Here is a 22,494-nt window from a genome sequence, read left to right as displayed (position 1 = left end):
CTGCGCCAAAAAAGAGTGTGTGCATTTAAGGGCAACATTTAAATATCAAATGTTTGTTGGCACTGCTTGCTTGCAGGTAGTGATATAGGCGTGGTGCCTATCAAAATTGTGTACATATTTTTTAGGCACTCTTTTAGGCTTTTTAGTCTATTTTTTAGGCTTACTAGTTAAAATAGCATATCTTTCTCTCTCTCTCTTACTCTCTCGCTCAAAGCAGCGTTCTGAAAACTTTCCCAATCCTCGACGTCCGCTCAACCTCCCTCTGCAAAGCATAGGCCACCAGCACCTCTTTGAGCTCCCTCTTAGCCTATGCACGGGGTGCTCTTTGAAGCCGTGCCCAACCAGCTTGCCCTCCCCCCCCCCCCTCTCTCTCTCTCTCTCTCTCTCACACACACACACACACACAGCAGGCACTGCCGCCGTCTGCGCGTAAGTGTCGGCCTTGTTTTATAAAGCCACCAAAAAGGTCCCGATAGCGATAGCAAATTGAAAAGTGACGAGGAAAAAGTGGGTCTTGAGACACCGGCGATCTCTGGAAGGTGCGGGGAGAGAGATCCATAAGTACACGCAATGGCCCTTCATCCTCAGCAGCAGCAGCAGACTGAGCTCTTATCTCAAGGTCTCTCTCTCTCTCTCTCTCTGAAAAAAACGCGCGCACACACGTAGACACTCACAGTTTTGCTAAGCAGCGCACGATGGCATGTTGCTGTTCAATCCGCAGCTCATTGCAACTATCAGTAAACTCATCGCAAGTTACATGTAGTCGTCTCCAAATCAAGTGTATCAAACGAGTTTGTCTGCGGCTTCTCCGTTTGCTGAATTCTACAAATTTTGAAGAGGGCCTTACGGCGATAGGAGTATACGAAGCCTGCATCTCGGTGTGTTCTCAAATGGAAGCTTATCCCTCATCCCAAAAGAAAATGTGGGAAATAAATTTGTTTATGCCAGCAAGAAGAACCAGCTCGACTTGACCAGATGAAGAGACTATGAAAGAGTCTACAACATGTTAAATCACCAAGCGCGAATATCTTCCCGGAATACTAGACTGGAGACACTTATCTAATGCACAAGCTGCCCATGTGTAGCTTCCTAGAAGCTCAATGCTACACATCAAATGATTCAGTTTGCTATAGTGTGTGATACTATTCAAAAGACACGAGACAGTATGCTGCTTTCTAAGGCATCCCTGAAGTTTTTGCAATCAAAAAAAGGGGAGGGTCACATTACCCATGGTTTGTAAAGAAAGGAGTAATTGATAAATGATCGATTGAAAAGGGCACAAGGCCTCAAACTAAAGGCATCCTCCTCAAGCAGATATGACCGAGCAATATAAAGTGACTGCATAGCTTTTTGTGTAGCATAGCATATCGTTGCTTTTCTTCACCTTCTTAACAATTTCCAAATTTGATTCACCAATGCTCGTGTGTTGAGTCCCTATAAGATTGCTTGTACCCTCACAAAGGCCATATTTGCTCAGAGACAAGGAGAGCCTTAGTATTTTCTAACTTGGTTACATTCTCACAAGAAGAACGAAATTGACGCAACCAAGAAAATATGACGATTGCATCCATTTCACCTTCATACTTACTAAATTAGCTGTTCTCTGGAAATGGTGTTCACGAAACTTGTAGAAGCTTTTGTAGCAGCCTCCACGATGTGTAAGCATTCGTTGCACTCGATCACACTAATTGCAATTGAAACACTTCAAGCAAACAAGATAAATTACACTTGCAATTTTGCAGACGACATGGGAGAGGTGGAGGCATAATTCCTCTGTAGAGAGTATAGACCCTCAAGTCAAGTTCCTCTCTTGGTATCTCTTCACTTATCAACTCAAAGTAATTATTTTCAAAAAATGATAGTGGTTGTATCCGCCCGATTGGGGGGGGGGGGAAGAGAGAGAGAGAGAGAGAGAGAGAGAGAGAGAGAGAGAGAGAGAGAGAGAGAGAGAGAGAGAGAGAGAGAGAGAGATGTGGTACCCACCCAAATTTTCCGCCAAGATTCGTGTCACATTTCATGGGTGTTGACGTGGCAGCCGGCCAAACAACAATTTGTGAACGCATTACTTAGTGAGAGCTTTTGGGGGTGCTAGATTGTTTTTGGGCACCTAGCTTTTGCCTCAATGCCTTTGAATATGAGCCTTGGAGGTTAATTATGGCAGATTGGGTGCTTTGGTTGCACACTTGCAGTGACTCCCCGACATTGTACTCTGTGGATCATAAGAAGCATTGAAAGGGACGCCAAACTTAGGGTCCAATTCTCTCTTTCAAATTCAAGTGTTTGTTGTTTCTGTTCAGTTCGGTGATTATTGCAGTGATTTTACCACCTTGCTACTTACAATGGCATCAAAGCTGAGATGACCGTTCTTCTCATAGCAATCTGCTCTAGAACTGTAGAAATCGCTTGTGTGCTTTTCCATCCTCGGGAATGTGCAGAAGACGAGGAGGCGTAGAAAACAGAGAGATTATGGCAACATAAGCTTTTTGCTTTCTAGAAAAAGTTTGATGAAATGCTTTTTAAAGAAGTTTGTTTAGAAGATGCTTTTTGAACAAGCTGCTTTTGGAAGAAGTTGCTTTTTGAAGACGATTCTTTTTCAACAAGCCGCTTTTTGAAAGAAGTTGCTTTTTGAGAAATCTCTCTCCCCCCCCCCCCTACAAAAAAAAAAAAAAAAAAACCCCCTTTTTTTGGAGAAGGTGCTTTTTGGGAGAAGTTACTTTTTGGAACGAGTTTTTTTTTGACAACATTGCAAAATCTGACAAAGTGGAAAGCGGACGCTAAGGGAAAAATAGTTCTAGACTTGACAAGGTCTAACACCAGGGTCAATGAAAGACAAAAAAGCAGTTGGTTGATATGCTTTTGAGAGTGAGCAGAGTGTCTGGCCAAGGGGAAAGACAAGAAGCAGAGACTTGAAAGATTCCGAAAGGGATTATCGGAAAAGTTTTAGTTTGGCAAAGACTTTTTGAAAAGGTATAAATCAGAACTTGGACACAGTACATTTATTGACATGTGCAATGAATTCAAGAAGAGTCAGCCAATGAGCTACTCGACTTGACATATTTAAAAAGGGATGGTTGAATCTCTTGAAAAGTTGCAATGTTGCAAGAACTTTTTGAAACCATTCATCAAAGGATCTTCTAGACTTCTACTAATGGGCGTTGTGGAGTTCCAAAAAGTTTGGATTTGGAGGAGAAAGATCTCGTCTTGGAATCTTCATATGTGAGGAACTAGCGACCTTACAGAGTGAGCAAAGCTCAACAAGAAGAAATTATGAAACATGTGGAAGACCTTTTGGAAACGAACTTATTTACCTTTCTTTTCTCCAGTGTTGCTTGTGTTGAAGAAAGATGGATCTTGGAGGATTGTATAGATTACCGGGCTCTTAATAAGATTACGATCAAGAACAGATTTTTAATTCTCAGGATCGATGTCACGTGACACATCCAACCCTACGTGTCCGTGGACAAGCTACTTCATAACAAGGGTTCCGTCAGTCCAGTCAGTCTAGATTAGAAGTGATCTGACACTTTTGTGAGTCTGTTCGCAGACCGTGCATGCCCAGTCACTTAGTGTAGATGCATATCCTCTGGTTGCACACAGCATGATCATAACCATTCCCATCAGAATCCATCAGAATCAATCAAGGGAATTTTCCCGTGCATTTACCCTATTTTTCCTATTTTTGACATTTTTCACTTATTATTTTTAAGTGACTTTTGTTGGGAACTGAGTAGGGCAAATTGGGTAAGTTAATATATAAGGAAACCAAAGCTAGCACTTTCTGGCAGAAGAGGTAGCAGGAGCACCTTGCTCAACTGGCAACTTCTCAGTAAGACAACCCCCCCCCCCCGGCAAGGCCTAGCGTTTTTGCACCATAGACCAGCCTTGGTGTTTTTGCATAGCAGATCAGCCCTGGCGACCACAACAGACATCAGATCCAGCAGATTCTACAGCAGTTAGCAGATTTCCACCGCAATAGAAGATTTTCAGCCCTAGAGTTTTTGCATTTGCCAGACACCTCGGCGTTTTTGTAGATCTTCGCGACAGAATCAGCCCGTAGACCAGCGTTTTCAGTTTTCAGCACTTAGCGCTCGCAGAAGAACCCCGGAACCTCGCAGATCTCACCTTCCCGCAACAGTTCCTCGCCGCACGGTCAGATCCAGCGAAGTTTGCAGTTTCAGCCCGGAAAACGCAGATTTCAGCATCTGCGTTTTCAGCGCGTCGTCGTCGCATCGTCGCCATCGACATCGTCACCGACATAGAGTCAGAATTCAGTAGATAAAGATTTGCAGATTTCAGCCCTTAGCATTTTCAGATTTCAGCCCGTCTTGTCGTCGTCCTCATCGTCGTCGACATCGTCGGCAAGTCCAAGCATTGTAGAGATTTGTGCAATCATAAGTAGACCACCTCTCGCCATAGAGAGCGGGGCCTTCGGAGGAGGGTTTGACAACTTTCCGGTGTCGTATTCTCTTCTCTCTCTCTCTCTCAGTCTCATGCACCTTCACGCATAGTGTCCATTCACTTTGTTTGTGTCCATTGCACTTTCTCATTTAGAACGAAAGGCTCTCCCTTCCCTAAGAACAAAAGGAACCCTTGAGCACATTATGGAGCACTCATCTTGAGCGAAGTTCAACATTCATTCCGCTGCACCTTACATTGGTATCAGAGCTTTGGCAGTATTCTGTATCACTCAAAGAAAGAACCACAAGAATCACAAGATTTTTTTTTTGCTTGTTGAGGTCGCACGAACCCAAGTTCGCTTGGGCGTGTCGATTCCTAATCGTGTTTTTGAAGAGTGACAAGAATCCCAGGAAAGAAGGGCTTGTCCAGCCTCCCCTTGTGCCTCTTTTCACTCATTGAGAGCGGATCGTGCACTTAGCGGCCGGCCAATCGACGTGAGGTGGGAAAAAGCAACCTTGGTGTGAGCGCAAGGCCGCCAAGGGGTGTGCCGCGGAAAAGAGCAGAACTTGGGTGAAGAGAAGATCCTTCTCTAACACAGATTACAAGCGAAAGAAGACCCTCAAGACCCTCAAGAATCGCAAGAATTGCAAGAACCCAAGTTCCTCGTGAACTTCAGAACCCAAGATCACAATGTATGGTCATCGCTCGAAGCGGAATGGATATTTCTCTTGGAGGTGATGAGCATGAGAGAGGCGACGAAGAATTTTCCCGACCAGGAGGTTTTTCCGGACCTTCCCTATCTACGCCAAAGATTGCACTAACTCCTATGGAGCTTTTTGCATAGTTACATGGGACGGCGGGTTGGGAACGGGAACGGGAACGGGAACGGGGACGGGGACGGGGACGGGGATGGGACGGCAAAAGTCAGGAAACGGGGACGGGGTCGGGACGGCAAAAAAAAATTTAGAGTTTTTTTTGGCATTTTTTGACCTATATACATGCCACACACATAGAGCATCACTTTGACCACAAATTTACACTAAATAGACCAAAGAACATGAGTCATATAGACGCAAATGTGCTAATAAAACATCGAGAAATGAGGACCCAAAGGGTGGCTTTTATAGTCATTGGGTGCTTGAACGTTCAAACATATGGCTGTTAGAGAGAAACTAGCCTCTAGAAATGATCAGGTTTTCAAATTTAAAAAAAAAACCCCTCCCGTCCCCTGCCGTTCCCGGGACGTTTTGCCTGCGTTCCCACTTGGTAGCCATTTTTCCGTCCGTCCCCTGCCGTCCCCACCCGTCCCCGTCCCCGAAATGGGCGTCCCCCGTCCCTAGGGTCCGTCCCCTCCGTCCCCTGTAACTATGGCTTTTTGACAAGATGGTGATGGACATGGAGTTAGAACGCGAAGCACGAAAAGCAGAAAGAAAAGTAGAAAAAGAGCGTAAATACGTAGACAGAATGGCAGCCATATACGTGAGCGCGAAGAAAGAGAAGCCAAATTTGTTCGCGAGAAAGCAAGAAAAGAGGAGAGCGACCAACACATGAAAGAGTTCTTGAGAATCTTTTCTCAAGTGCAGGCACAAATGCAAGGGATTCAGGAGAAGGAGACTCTCTCAGTCTCGTCTTCTCCAAAGCATGATACACATGATTTGCATGATGATAAGCATGATGAATTGCATGATAATGACAAGCATGATGATTTGTATGACAATGACAAGCATGATGATTTGCATGATGATCAAGATGTGATTTCTCACAAGCATGATGATTTGCATGAAGATGATGTGAGTCTTCACGAGGATGATGTGTTAGTTGATACTTTCTCTAGTGCAGCTAACCTCATTCAAGATTCGATCATTCACGAAGATCTGATCTTGGCTTTCGAGTTGAGGTCTACACAACGCCCAAAAGAAGATTTGATAGATCCGGAAGAACCGATCTTGGCTCTCGAGCCTAGGTCCAAAGAACCCTCACAGGAAGTACTATGTGTTCGAATGATTCGTCAGCACGCATTGTTTGAATGTTTCATTCGTGATCGTTTCCTGTATTTTAGTCAACGTCTTTATGTGATCCCTTTTCCTAGGCATGACATATTGTACGTTGAGCACGTTTTACTCATGAATGAGCACGGATGTATGTGGATTCTTCATGAAAAGCTAAAAAGTATGCATTCAAGGAAGTCACATTCCATGTCTCTTCCTTGGCATGACGCAGTTGTAGAAAGAGCACATGAGAGTATGAGCACCAAGCATGGGCATTTTCGTTGTGAATTGCCACATTTGATTGATTTAGATCAGAAGAGAAAGATTCGATCTCATTGTTTGCATGTCTTGGATGAACGGTTTGACACTGTCTATTTGTTCATCTACATTGCATGCACAGTCTTTTAGGAAGACAAGATTTTTTCCAGTCACTTTACATGGAATGGGTATGTTCATGTTTTTGTGTTGGAAGTGGTTTCAGGAATTTTCAGCCATGGAGATTCTTGAAGAAGGAAGAAGCATGACTCTCGACGAAGATGAAGCATCGAAGGAGCCAAAGAAGACTTTGTGTTGCTTTCGGCGCGGTCCAAAGAAGCAAGCTTGGCATACATTTATGAAGTTCAAGTATCGCACGACCCACACATCAAAGTGGGCCGGTGAAGAGTCCCTTCCAGGATTCCGAATGCTATTGGCGATCTCCCTCGACGCCATACAGCTCGGTACCAGTACCTCACTTTGAAAAGGAGGGGATGTCACGTGACACATCCAACCCTATGTGTCCGTGGAGAAGCTACTTCATAACAAGGGTTCCGTCAGTCCAGTCAGTCTAGATTAGAAGTGATCTGACACTTTTGTGAGTCTGTTCGCAGACCGTGCATATCGAGTCACTTAGTGTAGATGCAACATGATCATAAGCATTCCCATAAGAATCCATCAGAATCAGTCAAGGGAATTTTCCCGTGCATTTAGCCTATTTTTCCTTTTTTTGACATTTTTCACTTATTATTTTTAAGTGACTTTTGTTGGGAACTGAGTAGGGCAAATTGGGTAAGTTAATATATAAGGAAACCAAAGCTAGCACTTTCTGGCAGAAGAGGTAGCAGGAGCACCTTGCTCAACTGGCAACTTCTCAGTAAGACGACCCCCCCCCCCCCCCCCCAGCAAGGCCTAGCGTTTTTGCATAGCAGATCAGCCCTAGCGACCATAGCAGACATCAGATCCACTAGCGTTAGCAGATTCTACAGCAGTTAGCAGATTTCCACCGCAGTAGAAGATTTTCAGCCCTAGAGTTTTTGCATCTGCCAGACACCTCGGTGTTTTTGTAGATCTTGGCGACAGAATCAGCCCATAGGCCAGCGTTTTCAATTTTCAGCACTTAGCACTCGCAGAATAACCCCCGAACCTCACAGATCTCACCTTCCCACAGCAGTTCCTTGCTGCACGGTCAGATCTAGCGAAGTTTGCAAACCCGGAAAACGCAGATTTTAGCATCTGCGTTTTCAGCGCGTCGTCGTCGCATTGTCGCCATCGACATCGTCACCGACATAGAGTCAAAATTCAACAGATAAAGATTTGGAGATTTCAGCCCTTAGCATTTTCAGATTTCAGCCCGTCTCGTCGTCGTCCTCATCGTCGTCGACATCGTCAGCAAGTCCAAGCATTGTAGAGATTTGTGCAATCATAAGTAGACCACCTCTCGCCATAGAGAGTGGGGCCTTCGGAGGAGGGTTTGACAACTTCCCGGTGTCGTATTCTCTTCTCTCTCTATCTCTCAGTCTCATGCACCTTCACGCACAGTGTCCATTCACTTTGTTTGTGTTTATTGCACTCTCTCATTAAGAACGGAAGGCTCTCCCTTCCCTAAGAACAAAAGGAACCTTGAGCACATTATGGAGCACTCATCTTGAGCAAAGTTCAACCTTCATTCCGCTGCAACTTACAATCGATGATATACTTGATAGATTACACATTTCTAGTTGTGTCACATGCAAATGGATCTGTGTGCCACGTGGACATGCCTCATCGTCTTCTAGAGCCAGTTTTCTATCTATCCCTAGATAGGAGTGTCTAGAATCTGAGGATTAGTACCGGCATTCTTGTGAGCCTATTTGTAGGACCTGCATGTTCGGATGAGTCCATTAGATTAGGTTTTCCAATTTTGGAACCCTCTTGTATGAATGGATTGTGCAAGCATTTTAAGATGTTACACTACGGTGAGCATTCGACATGACGTGCATGTAGTTTTAGGTTAGAGGAATCCAATGAGCCATTCCCCGTGTCAATCGGATTCCCGGGTGGACAGATGTGCGATAGTTTCATCGAAAAGCTTAGCCAAAGTCAAGTTTATTAATAAGTCAATTTATTGATCTATTTTTACCCAGTTTAACCTAATGTTTTTGCAGCAAAACAGCTAGTCCTTCCTCTCCTGGCATTTTGCAAGATCAGCCTTGGCGTTTTTGCTCCAAATCAGCCCTAGCGTTTTTGAAGCCGATCAGTCAACGTTTTTGGCACATCAGCCCTAGTGCTTGCCATTTTCAGCAGAGCAGCCAAGGGTTTTCAGATTTCAGCTCCCTTCGCTCGTCGGAAACGGCTCGGATCTGTCATCGCTAGTCTTCTTGTTGCCGTGCGGTACTTCAAACAGCTCATTGAGCCTCTTCTTGGCCATTCCCTTGCCGCATCGAGTGCTCCCATTGCTGTCCATCGTTGGCCCTATCATCTTTTGCATTTTCAGCCCTTCATTCCTCTCACATCGGGAGCGCAAGTCAGCCCTAGGTCTACCCCTTGGTGGTCATCAACAATCCCACATCGAGAAGGATCCAAAGGTGCATCAAATCAGTCCGGGAGGTGCTTTATTTTGAAGAGTTACCGAGGTGACATTACCCATTCGAGTCAGTAGAGTCTGCACTTGAGGTATTGCAGGTGTGTACATTCCATTTACGCAGTCAAAAGCAAATACCACATTGGCAACGGTGTGGGGGCCCCTTGAGAGGGTTGGTTGGGACCCCATCAGGTGTCATTCTCCTCTTCCCTCCCTCTCTACACATCTCTACCTCTCTCTCTCATTCCCTCTCTTCAGGGAAATAAAAGGAACTATCATTCATGCTAAGAAGCAATCATTAACGCAAAGAAAGAAGTAAAGATTTGTGGAAGTGTAGGTTGAGAGCCCTCTTTTTTTGGTGGTGTCCTTCCCCGCTCTCCATGTTTTGGCGAACGGGAGGGAGTCATTTTTATATCCAAGTTTGAGGCAAAGCTCTTTGGCATCTTCTTTGGGGGTAGAGGTAGGTGTCTCCATGATGCCCGTCAGTCGCACATTGAGACGTCGTGCTTGTCTCATCCTCTCCTCCTCTATTGTGGTTTGTATAAGGAAGTGCTCACCTTTTTGGGTTTCCTCTTTGACTTCTTTGTGGAGGTTTTTAACTTTTTGTAATGTGCAACGGAAGTGCTCAAGGTTCCTTTTACTGTAGAGGAAGGCTTGCTTAGAGAGAGAATGTGCAATGACCAAAACAAGAGAGTGGAAACTGTGAGTGCAAAGTGCATGAGTGTTAGAGAGAGAGAGAGAGAGAGAGAGAGAGAGAGAGAGAGAGAGAGAGAAGAGACGACACCAGATGGGGTCCCAAACCCCCTTCCAAGGCCCCCCCTCTGTATTGCTAGAGACATATTTGCTTTAGATTGCACAAGGTCTGGTACAATGCTTCTAGATGCTGTGGTACTTGACGATGACGACGAAGACTTAGGGCTGAAAATGAAAAACGCTAGGGCTGAAGCTGGCTGAAAACCGAGCGCTGGCCTAGGGCTGAATTCTGCAACTGTGCCAGTGACGACGACGACGAGGCTATGCAAACGCTGGTGGCTGAAATCTGAAAACGCTGGCTGACATCTGGCGATGGGCTGATTTTCGGCGAGGATCTGGTGCGGGAAATGGGTAGTGCACCACGAGGCTAAGGGCTGATTTGCTGGTGCAAAAACGCCAAGGGCTGATGCTGAAAACGCCGAGTTCCTGCTGAGAAAACGCCAGGGATGCTGGGTCTTGATGTGCATTGCTGTCTGTGCTCCTTGGTCTTCTTACCCGGTGTCTTCTGCCTCTTCATGGCGCCCCATGGGCCACATATAGAGGTGTTTATGCCTGGGTCGAGTAGAGCTCCCATGATTTGGAATTAATAAGTCACTTATTAATAATTAAGTGCAAAAGGTGGTTCAATGCACTTACGAAAAAAGGTGTTCATGCTGTGGAAAATGCTCATGCTGGGTACTAATGGTAATGCTAGTGATCATGGGTTGTGCAATCAGAGGGTATGCAGCTACTCTAAGTGCCTAGACATGCACGGCCTGCGTACAGGTTCACAAGGGCGCCATAACACTTCCTAGGCTACCTAAACTTTAGAAGTAGGAATAGCTTGTCCACATGCACATAGGGTTAGATGTGCACGTAACAATTTTACGTACTACCTCCACCCATCCCCCCTCCTTGGCTTCTATATTCCCTTCTATGGAGTCGGCCATGGCTTTTGTCTTCATCTCGATGGTCTCGGCGGTGGCTTTTGTGAGCTCCTCTTTCATTGCTTCCTTCATCTCGACAATCTCTCCCTCTTCACATGGTGAACAGTCCCTAAGAGAGGCAACCTCCGCCTAGAGTGCGTCGATCTCTTGCCTCATCGCATCTCGTTCTTTGAGGATGGCTGATTTTTCGTTCCTCCACTCGTCCATCTCCTTCTTCCATGCCTTCATCTTGTCCTCAAAAATGGCGAGTTGCTTGTGTTACCATATACATGTGGTAGTGATGTGTGTGAACACACTAGGACCGCCGGGGTATTTTTTTCCCTCTTTAGGAGGTTTTTTCCCCCGTGCATTGTATATACGCCCATCACTCTAGGGCTATCTATCTTTCCATTGCGCACTAAGTAACACACTCTCTATTGTGTGCCTTGAGCTTCCTTCGTCTTCTCCAAGCTGTGTGTGTTTCTCTGCAACCCTAATTCCAACAATTGGTATCAGAGCAGGTCACGTCCTCCCGGGCTTAGTCGCCAGCTGCTCCAGCACACGCCTGCTCACTTTCTCCGATTTCAGTGAGCTTTGGCGAGCGTTCGCAGGTCGACAAATATTTTGATTTGGGCTCATTTCGGCCTCCGTTTCCACTACGGGCAGTACTGCACAGGCTATTTCGTCATTTTGTGCAGATTTTCTGTCAGTGCCGTTTTCTGCATAACAGGTGCCTTATAGTCTTCTACGGTTTGTGCTATATAGCACAAGTTGTTCCCGCTCCATTTCTCCTATTTTCGGGCAGTTTTCACATCAGGTGCAGCATTTACCATGGCTGACAACAACAACACAGATGTGTTCAAGATGTTTGCTGCTGAGGACAGGTTGGATGGGGACAACTACCCTATGTGGGCTTATATGATGCAACACGTTCTTGTGTCAAAAGGTGTCTGGAACATTGTGCAGGGCATTGATGTACGTCCTGGTTCTGAAGATGTAGGCGATATTGAGGATGTTGCAGGTCTTGCTGCAAGGATTGCAGCTGTTAGAGTTGTTTTGCCTACAGCAGAACAAGCTCGTTGCGATGTTAAGGATGCGCAGGCTCATGCATTGATTGCGTTGTCTGTGAAGCGCACCATTATTCCTCACATCCGTTCAGCAAAATCTGCAAAACAGGCTTGGGATATTCTAGCAGGTCTTTATACAAGCTGCAATGAGGCTAAAATTGCTTTGCTGCTTAAAGAGCTAGAGTCGAAGATTATGCATGAGGAAGATGATATGGACACTTTCCTTGCTAGTGTCAAGGATATCAATGAGCAACTCATTTCTGCAGGTGAAGTCATTTCTGACAGTTCCCTTGTGCAGACTGTTCTTGATGCCTTACCAGATTCCTACCAGACTTTTGCTAGTACTTGGAGACTGATGACCCAAGGAAATCCTGAAGTTGTCAAGTTTGATGCATTATGCACATTGCTGTTGCAAGAGTCACTTTCTAGAAAAAACAGGACTAGGCAGCGTGCAGTTGAACAGGCTTTTATTGCTTCTCAAAGAAAGGGTGGTAACAGTAATGTAGCCACTTCTTATGGTTCTGCTGCGAGTGGCAAAAATTATGTTCCTAATGCTTCTGCTGGCAGCACTTCGTCTGGCAATTCTGGTGATAAGGGAAAAAAGAAGATGCGTTGCCATTATTGTAAAGCCAATGATCACTTGATCAAGTCGTGTCCTAAGTTGAAGGCCAAAGAGGCTAAGAAGAAAGAGGGTGGTTCCACTGCAAATGCTGGTTCCACTACAAATGCAGCCATTGTTGAGTCTTCTGTGAAAGGAGATTGTGATGCTGATGTTGATGCAGAATGGGCTTTTAGCGCAGAGTGCACTTACAATCCTGCTGTCCATGATGCATGCTTGTCAGTTGCTGCAGATTCACATGTGTGGTATTTCGACAGTGGTGCTACAAAGCACATTACCTCACATCATGAATTGTTTACCTCTCTCGAGTCTGTCCCTCATGGGAATTCAGTCACTTGTGCCAACAACGCCTCTTATCCAGTTCAGGGAGTTGGAAAGATTGTGCTCACTGCTGCTAATGGCAGTTCCTTCACACTTGTTGATGCACTTTATGTACCTGGGATCAAGAAGAATCTATTGTCTGTATCCGCACTTGCTAGACTTGGACTTGTAGTCAAATTTGTGGATGACAGATGTACAGTTCATGATCTCAGTTTTGGTGATGAAATTGTTGCATCTGGGCTTTTGTGCCGTGGGCTGTATAAGCTCACTTTGTATGACAAGTGTGGACAAAATTTTGCAAATGCTGTTGCAGATTCAAGGGCTATTTCAGATGCAAAACTTTGGCATGCACGTTTTGGTCATCTGAATTTTGCCAGTTTGCTGCGTTTGCAGAAATCTGATATGGTTGCTTCTTTGCCTCCTCTTGAAGCACCTATCAAACATGTTTGTGAAGGCTGTATTCTGGGTAAAATGCAGCGTTCTAAGTTTCCAAAGGATGGTTCAGTTAGGGCCACATGCAGGTTGCAGCTTGTGCATAGTGACGTTTGTGGGCCCATGCAAACTCCGTCCTTGGGCAATTACCTGTACTTCGTGACTTTCATTGATGATTACTCCAAGCATGCGTGGGTATTTCCGCTTAAAGCGAAGTCCGAAGTTTTTATGTGCTTCAAACAATTTTTGGCTATGGCTGAAAATGTCTCAAAATGTACTATGGGCACCCTCCGTTCCGATCGAGGGGGGGAGTATATGTCTCATGAATTTAATGCATTTCTGGCTAGTCGTGGGATAAAACACCAATGTACAGTGCCTTATACACCTCAGCAAAATGGTGTTGCTGAGAGGAAAAACAGGTCACTAACGGAAATGGCACGATGTATGGTCAAAAGTCAAGCTTTGCCGCATTCTTTTTGGCTTGAGGCCATCATGTGTGCCACTTATGTACTTAACAGGTGTCCTACGAAAGCTTTGCAGTCTATTACTCCATATGAAGCATGGCATGATAGAAAACCTTCTATTGAGCACATGCGTGTTTTTGGCTGTTTGGCATATGCTTTGGTGCCACAAGTGCAGCGCAGAAAATTGGATGATAAGGCTGTCAAATGTATTTTTGTTGGTTATAGTGCTGAAAGCAAAGGTTACAGGTTGTATCATCCGCAAACAAAACGTATTTTGGTTTCACGGGATGTAGTGTTTGTGGAAGATTCTGTTCAACCCTTGCTGTCATGTACTAGAGACAGTAATGTAAGCTCACAGGACATTTATGACACTTTGTTGCCTCTTTTCAGTGGTGGAAATACGAATGTAAGTTCCAATGAGGCAAATGTACAGCCTATGGGGGTTTCTGAAAATGTTTTAGAACAGCCTATTACTGATGCAGATGTACATGATGTACTTGATGAGGAAAGGGCTGAAAATGAGCAGGCTAGAGGTATGCCAAAATGGCTGGTGCACACTTTGCGTGACAGTAAATTGGATGCACCTTTATCTAGTCGTACTCGTTCAGGCTCTCGCCATGCATCTTATGCATCAGATTGTTATGCTTTGGCTGTGTCTAGTTTACATGATGTTGAGGAGCCTCTGTCTTTTGATGAAGCACAGAATTCAGAAAATTGGATTGCTGCCATGAAATCAGAATATGATGCACTTATAGAGAATGACACATGGACTTTATGTGATTTGCCTCCTGGCAAAAAGGCCATTGGTACGAAGTGGGTTTACAAGTTGAAACGCAAGCCGGATGGTGAGATCGATCGCCATAAGGCTCGACTTGTTGCAAAGGGTTATGCACAACAAAAAGGCATAGATTATGAAGAGACTTTTGCTCCCACTTGTCGTATGACTACTGTGCGTTTTCTATGTGCATTGGCAGCTCATTTTGGTTGGGATGTACATCAATCAGACATTGTTACTGCTTTCTTGAATGGTGACATATTTGAGGAAGTTTATGTAACGCAGCCTCGCGGTTTTGTCATAAAAGGACAAGAGGACAAAGTGTGCAAATGTAAGAAGGCTTTGTATGGGTTGAAGCAATCTCCTCGTGCTTGGTATGAGAAAGCTGACACTCATTTGGTTAAACGAGGCTTTCGTAACAGTCCAACAGAAAGCACATTGTATGTAAAGCGTGAGGATGATGTATTTCTCATTGTGGTTCTTTATGTTGATGATTTGCTGATCACTGGACCAAATGAGAGACATATTGCTGAATTTAAGGCTGATTTGAATGCTACTTTCAAGATGAAAGATTTGGGGCTGTTGCATCATTACTTGGGTATACAGTTTAAGCAGTGTGATGGTGGTATCTGTCAAATTTTCTAACTTTGACACTCTATTCACTTAGCAAGAGCCATGTAAGCTACAGAGAAGGCCAAAAAGAGGGTCTCTCAAAAGGAGAAGGTGCAAGAGCTACACCATACCAACTGGACCCTAGTTCAGTAAAGACGGCCAAAGCAACCTATCTGTCTAAAGAACAGCTTGAGGAGAATAACACAACGGTTTTCACAAGTAGATTCAAAAGTGAAGAAGGACATCATGTAGAACTACAACTTCTACCAAAAGAGGTCTATGATGTCGCAGCAAAACCCGAGACAAAAGAAGCTAACAGAAGGGTTGGCTTAGAGAGTTCTATGACCAAGAACCTATTGCCACTCCCATGGAAACAGGTTTGAAGTTGAGTCTACATGATGCTGGCGATCCTGCTGATGTCACTCTTTACCAAACTGCTGTTGGCTGCCTCATTTATGTATGCAACACGAGGCCAGATATTCAGTTTGCAGTCTCGCAGGTCAGCAGATTTATGCATAGCCCAGGGTCTAAGCATTGGCAGGCTGTCAAGAGGATTTTCCGCTACCTTAGTGGCACTTTACATCTTGGCTTGTTTTATCCCAAGGGGGGATCATTGCCGCCAGACTTACATGCTTTTTCGGACTCAGATTGGGCTGGTTGTTTTGACACGCGAGTGTCCACAAGTGGTTTTTGTTTCATGCTTGGCAGTTCATGTATATCATGGTTGAGCAAGAAGCAACCTACTGTGGCCACTTCGAGTTGTGAGGCTGAGTACAGGGCAGTCTTCACAGCTACGGTTGAGTGTGTATGGCTCAGACGCCTTATGGCTGACTTGGGTGTTGGACAGGACACTGCCAACACTATCTACACTGACAGTCAGAGCGCATTGGCAGTTGCGAGGAACCCAGTTTTTCATGCTCGCACAAAGCACATTGAGGTGCATTACCACTATGTCAGGGAGAGGCTCTCAGCAGGAGAGATCAGCTTGGCTTATGTGCCAACACAGGACAACCTTGCAGATCTTTTCACAAAGGCATTGTCTCGTGAGAAGCTTGAAGCTTTCCGCAAAGCTTTGGGCTTACTCCCCTTTGTGGACTGATCCTGTCCTCAAGGCATGGCACTTCCCTTTACTCATGTGCCAGCTCTCGTTCACCGCATCACTCCAGGGGGGATTTGTTACCATATACATGTGGTAGTGATGTGTGTGAACACACTAGGACCGCCGGGGTATTTTTTTCCCTCTTTAGGAGGTTTTTTCCCCCGTGCATTGTATATACGCCCATCACTCTAGGGCTATCTATCTTTCCATTGCGCACTAAGTAACACACTCTCTATTGTGTGCCTTGAGCTTCCTTCGTCTTCTCCAAGCTGTGTGTGTTTCTCTGCAACCCTAATTCCAACAGCTTGTTGGTTGCTGTGAAAGTTGCTTTGCTCCTCCTATTTGCCAATGGGGGAGGCCATTCTGGGAAGCTTGCCCCCTTTGAGAAGCTGACCCTCTCCTTGAGAAGCTAGTCCCCAGCTTGAGGCTGCCCCTCTGCTTAAAGGGTGAGCTGATACAATGGATCTCTTTGACAGTTGAGGCATCATATACATATACATCAGTATCTACTATCCGAAACGGCACCCATGTCGTGCTAGTATGGTATGGATCCTCTGTCGCAATCTGCGTCGATGTCGAGAGGGCCCCCTCATCCGTGGGCGACCGGACCGCCCCAACTCTATCGCCCGATCAAGCAGTATGCCTCTGGTGGTGTTATGCTGTGGGGGCTGCTCGAACTCCTCTGTCTGTGACTGAAAGAAATCTGTAATCTTCGGCTATCTCTGGATCTCTCTCATTGTGCCCCTCTTCAAGAGGTCCTCTCTGTGTTTGCGAATCTCCAGTAAGTATAATCCGAGGCATCTCTGATCTTGGTATCTCATACTTTGAAAGTGGCCCAAAACCCTCTGTGAATAGAAAGTGAAAGCGGCCTCGTATCTCATAGTATATTCGGCAATGACATGTAATGTAGCTCTGTCTCTGGCTCTATTTGGCACACCTGACAAATCCTGGACTCAGCGGGTACTCCTCTAAATCTGCCTGTCTCGATCTCTAGCTGATGTGAGGATGTGCGTATCTGACCAATAGCACATCGTATCCCGTGGGATAGATGAGTATCCATGTATCCTGGCCTGATCACAAAACCATCCTCCGTGACTTGGAGAAGATGCTCTCTATAGAAAGTCATCTTCGTACCTAGCTCATGTGTAGGTTGTATCCATGTCCTCTTCGTATCCAACTGAATCAAGTCTTGTCTGATGAGCCTGGTAATCTCCGCCCTAGTGAGGGAGTGGAGGGTGCATCCAAAGAATACTGAAATGGGGGTAGCCGGTCCATACTAAAGCCATGTAACTGAAACCAAGATGCCATCTCTGCATACCAACTTGATCTATCTCCCTATAATGCTAGCTGTCGCGAAGACTCTAGTGCTAATCGAGCATATCTGTCTCTAGGGAGAGCCCAAGTGCTATGCATAAATGAAATTGATCGAGTGAGTGCCTCCACTATCAATGGAGGTGTAGCGAGCTCCGCCCTAACAATGTCATGTGGTACTGAGGCCTTGGCCCTAATCATCCGAGAAATCATAGACACCAAGGGCTTATCCATCATAGTTACAGGGGACGAAGGGGACGGACCCTAGGGACAGGGGACGCCCAATTCCGGGACGGGGACGGGCGGGGACGGACGGCAAAAGGGCTGCCAAGTGGGAACGCAGGCAAGACGTCCCCGGGACGGCAGGGGACGGCAGGGGATGGCAGGGAACTTTTTTAAAAATTTGAAAAACTGATCATTTCTAGTGGCTAGTTCCTCTCCAATAGCCATATGTTTGAACTTTGAAGCACCCCAATGGCTATAAAAGCCACCCTTTGGTCCTCATTTCTTGATGTTTTATAAGCACATTTGCGTCTATATGACTCATGTTCTTTGGTCTATTTAGTGTAAATTTGTGGTCAAAGTGTGTGGCATGTGTGTAGGTCAAAAAATGCCAAAAAAAATCTTTTTTTTTATTTATAATTTTGCCGTTCCGACCCCTGTCCCCGTTTCCTGACTATTGCAGTCCCGTCCCCGACCCCGACCCCGACCCGCCGTCCCATGTAACTATGTTATCCATCCATCTCCATCCATCTCCATCCATCAGTACTGCCAGCTCTGCTATGATGATCAAATGAGGGGCCCCATATCTCCACTCCGTACAGCATGACCGAAGTGACCAAAGTGTCAAAGAGCCAAAGCTTTGTCCGAGGTTCCTGGAACTAAACTTGTGAACATATCCTCTCAAGTCTCCCCAATACTGCATAGGCTCTGGTCAATCGCTTATCTGCCGCACGCCTCAGGGAAAATACTGGACCACTGAAAACCGCCCCAAGATAAGTGTATGTATCTGCATACTCCACAGTCTCTCAACCATATCTCCTTACCCATTGCGCCATGGTGTTAAACACCATTACCTTGGTCTTACCAAGGTTCACAGACAATCCACTGTCCCGTGCAAATACATGGAATGCATCCAAATGACGTTGCATCCCCTTTGGAGAATCGGAGATCAGCACAATATTATCAGCATATAATAGCAATGGAATCCATGTCCTTGCAAGCTGAGCACCTTTATCACCCTCTGTATGTACATAATCTGAAGACTCATCTACATATATCCCAAAGAGAGTCAGAGATAGGGGACAACCGTGCTTCACCCCAATGGTGGAGTGAAACATGTCGGACATGCCCTGAGTAGTGCGTACCTGTCCTACCACTGTCCTGTATAAAGCTAAGATCCCCTAGATCAACTCTGTGGGCACCCCCATGTCTTGCAATGTGCGTATGAGTCTGGCTCGTGGCACTGTATCAAAGGCTTTGCGGAAATCCACAAAGCTACAATATATCCTCCTGCCATGGTGTCTACCCTCCTCAATAATGGCTCTGAGTGTCAAAATCTGGTCAAGAGTGGATAAACCTCTCCTGAACCCTGCCTGTCCTGCTGCCCGTATGCCCTCTCTCTTTGCCCATCCACTGAGCTCATGCTCAAGAATTGATGCATATAGCCTAGCCAGAGTGTGACCAACCATGATGGTTTGATAATTCCCAGGAAGCATAGGATCTCCCGACTTGAAGATAGGCACAATAGTGGACATACTCCAAGTCTCAGGAAAACCCTCATACATGGCTCTATTAAACATTATATCAAGAGGCTCTGCAAGCATATCTCTGGCATGGATAAAGTGCTCTGCTACCAGACCATTATGATCCTGTGCTCTTCCTGTCCTTCATCTTGTCAATGGCTTTCCTTACCCTCTCAGCAGTAAAGAAAGTACATGTTTCTGGGCATGCCTCTGGAGGGTCAGGCAAAGGTGGCTGCCCCGATGCTATATATAGAGATGTAGCATATTCCCCCCATGTCTCTGTGGAAGTGATGGTTGGGGGTGAAGACTGCTCATTGAAAAGCCTCCATGCCTCTCTAGAGTCCTGACTCATAAACAGCTGATACAGATCACGCTCTAATTGAGATAGGTAAGCCCTCTTCTTTCGTCGCACTAGGCGGCGGAAGATAATCCGTGACTGCCTATGTGTTGTAGTATCCATGAGCACCTCTCACTGTAATCTGATCCTCGTCTCTCTACAATCCTCATCATACCAACTGTTCTGAGGCATGCTCCGAGATCGTTTGCGTGTAGGCTGGCTGTGGGGATATGCCTCTGATGCTGCATCATGTAGCATCTCTGTCAGAATCTGGGTGAGCTCATCTAGTGGTCGTGGTGGTTCCTGAGTGCATAGCTGCCTATATATCTCATCAGTGTACACGTGATCCGTCTCCCTCGTAAAGGTATACTGAGTATGTGTGGAGGCCTCTCCCAATGGAGCTGTGTCGAACTGGAACGATAGAGTGAAAGACAAGATAATATGATTGACTCCTACCCCAACCGGTCTAGTTCCCACCACGAAATCCTGAAAGGAAGGAATGAGTCCTGGCAGAGCCATAACATAATCCACTGTACTAGCGCCATGCCGATGTGGAAAGCATGTAAAACCACCAGCTGCAAGGAATCTCTATAGGCCATTCAAAATGGCCAATCCATGTGCAGTCCCCATATCAATCAATCATCTGCCATACTTAGTGTGCTCCTCATCCTGTGATAATATAGACAGGCCCATTTCTGTAATATCAAGCTCCCACATCTCCTCCTCTGAGGTATCATAGAATACTGTCTGGTGATGGGCAGTCCTAGCATTGAAATCCCCCAAGATAATAATGTCCATCTCTGGAAAACTTCCATATATCATCATCTAAAATAGAGAAGGGGGACTGTCCTCTAGGTGATGCATATACTGACGTACTAGGAGGGAAATAGCAAATAGCGATGTAGAGATATCTGCCTGTCTCTGCCTTCAGGCTCAGCCACATGTACCTAGCATGCTCATCCCTCTGAGCTATATGTATCAGAGACTGTAGCTCCTCCCTGAATAAGACTACCACTCCTCCTGAACCTCGTCCTCTGCGCTCTGATTGAGTCTCCTGTCTGCAAGTTGTCTCCCATCTATATCCGCTCACATGGGGCATGGACTGCCCCGGGGCCTGATGCGTCTCAGAGTAGAAAATGATGTCTTTCCCTGTGAAACTATGCTCAAAGGCCCCTACATCAAGGCGCAAAGATCCATTACAATTCCATGTAGCCACTCTGAGTGTGGTCCCACAGGTCTCGCACGATTTTGCAGGACGCTTCTCCAAAATAACCACTCGTCCATCCCTGTAGAAGGCCACTTTCCCCTTCTCTCGAGCTGGCATTATCTCAGGCATAACTTCTTTCATATGAGCAGGCTGTGTGAGTGTGAGGTCATCTCCAAGGAATATGCCCGTTTTCTTTAGTGTAGGACGCTTCTTCAAGAAGTCCTTCTTTGCCTCCATGGATGGGAAGCGCATGATTAGAGCTCTTTCTTTTGAAGTCTCCCGATTCCTTGTGTCTTTTTCCCTACCCTCCATGCCTTGGTATGAGTAGCCTCACTACCCATCATGCGGAGACTTCCCCTTCCACATCATCTCGGTCTTCAAAGCTCTAGTCTTCCTTCGCTGCTCTTCTTCTAAAGTCATGTTGATGATTGTAGGAGTAGGGATAGATGTGGTTTCTTTCCCTTTCCCTTTCTTAGCGACTTCTATCCATTTCTCGGCCTCATCCGCCTTCTTCTGTGTCTTCGTGATTACATCCACCCACGAAGACGTCTTTGCCCCATTCTGTTTCTCTTCCTCTTTGATCATCCGTACCTGTTCCTTGATGACCTTGATTTCCTCTATCACCGAGGGCTGGAATTCACCTTCCTCTAGTCCATTGCTTGCTCTATTAGCAAGTTCTCGCTTGAGGGCTGAGACCTCTTCTTTGAGTGCTTGTGAATCCGCCTTAAGTGCTTGTAGCTTTACGTGCAGGTCCTCTTTCTCCTTCTTCCATTGCGTGCCTTCGTTGAGGAACATTTGAAGAAGGATGGCCTTCTCCTTCCACCATCCTTCCATCTCTGCTTTCCATTCCTTCATCTCCCTTTCCACTTGTGTTATCCGCTTGTTTGTAAGCATGAAGGCTTTCGTACAGGACTTGCAAACTGGTGAAGCGCTCATGACCTCCATTGTAACGGTCCTTGTTACGCAGACCCTCAGTTTTGCTCGTGTTTAGTAACACTGCTGAGTACTGATGGGGTTCTGCTGCTCCAACCCGCACTGGCTAAACGTGATGGCGACCTCTGTGCAAACTGTCCCAGGTCTGAATGTTCTGAGGGTGAAACTGAAGCTTCTGCTGGCTGAATACTACTGAGGGTGGAGACTAGAATTCTGCTGGCTGAAAAGGCTCGAGTACTACAAGTTGAATGGCTGAGTGCTGCATACTGAGGCTCGCAGTGGTAGCTGATTGCAAAACACAAGCGTGGGACTTCTGTCGTGAAGCCTTATTTGCAAATCGAAGACTGCTGTGGGTTAGCACTGGCTGTTTTGCTCCAGCTTCTGCATGTACGAGCTGCTTCCCTACTGCCCTACTTCAGCATGCCCTTGCATCACGTAACCGCGTCATTTTCACATATCTCGTTGAAAAGAGCTATTGCACGGCAGCAGGGAGGGAGTAGGTTGCTGCCAAGAAGGAGCTCGAACAATTGTATGCGAGCTCCCTTTAAATCCTGACGTAGAGAGAGAGAGAGAGAGAGAGAGAGAGAGAGAGAGAGAGAGAGAGAGAGAGAGAGAGAGAGAGAGAGAGAGATCCATCCTCATCCACACTCTGGCCGTCTAGAAAGTATGACTCAAATCCTCTTCTGTAGTCTCCGTCTATACTGTGTAGC

General features: G+C 45.9%; 1 protein-coding gene across 3 annotated transcripts in view; it reads left to right on the top strand.

The window, feature by feature from the left end:
- The first annotated feature begins 394 nt into the window (after positions 1 to 394).
- Positions 395 to 22,494, top strand: part of LOC147447124 (uncharacterized) — a 326,621-nt gene continuing 304,521 nt past the window's right edge. For 2 of the 3 annotated variants that reach the window (XM_086523016.1, XM_086523015.1), the window contains exon 1: positions 396 to 619. In XM_086523016.1, coding sequence (XP_086379142.1) covers positions 571 to 619 — 49 coding nt within the window. In that variant the 5' untranslated portion in view covers positions 396 to 570. Of the gene's footprint in view, positions 620 to 22,494 lie in introns of all 3 variants that reach the window. The other variant, XM_086523017.1, reaches the window with a different exon arrangement.

The sequence above is a fragment of the Adiantum capillus-veneris genome, chromosome 11, assembly GCF_014529385.1.
Source record: "Adiantum capillus-veneris isolate H3 chromosome 11, ASM1452938v2, whole genome shotgun sequence".
NCBI lineage: Eukaryota > Viridiplantae > Streptophyta > Polypodiopsida > Polypodiales > Pteridaceae > Adiantum > Adiantum capillus-veneris.
Note: the sequence above shows the minus strand (reverse complement) of the source record. Positions and strands in the feature narration are given on the sequence as shown.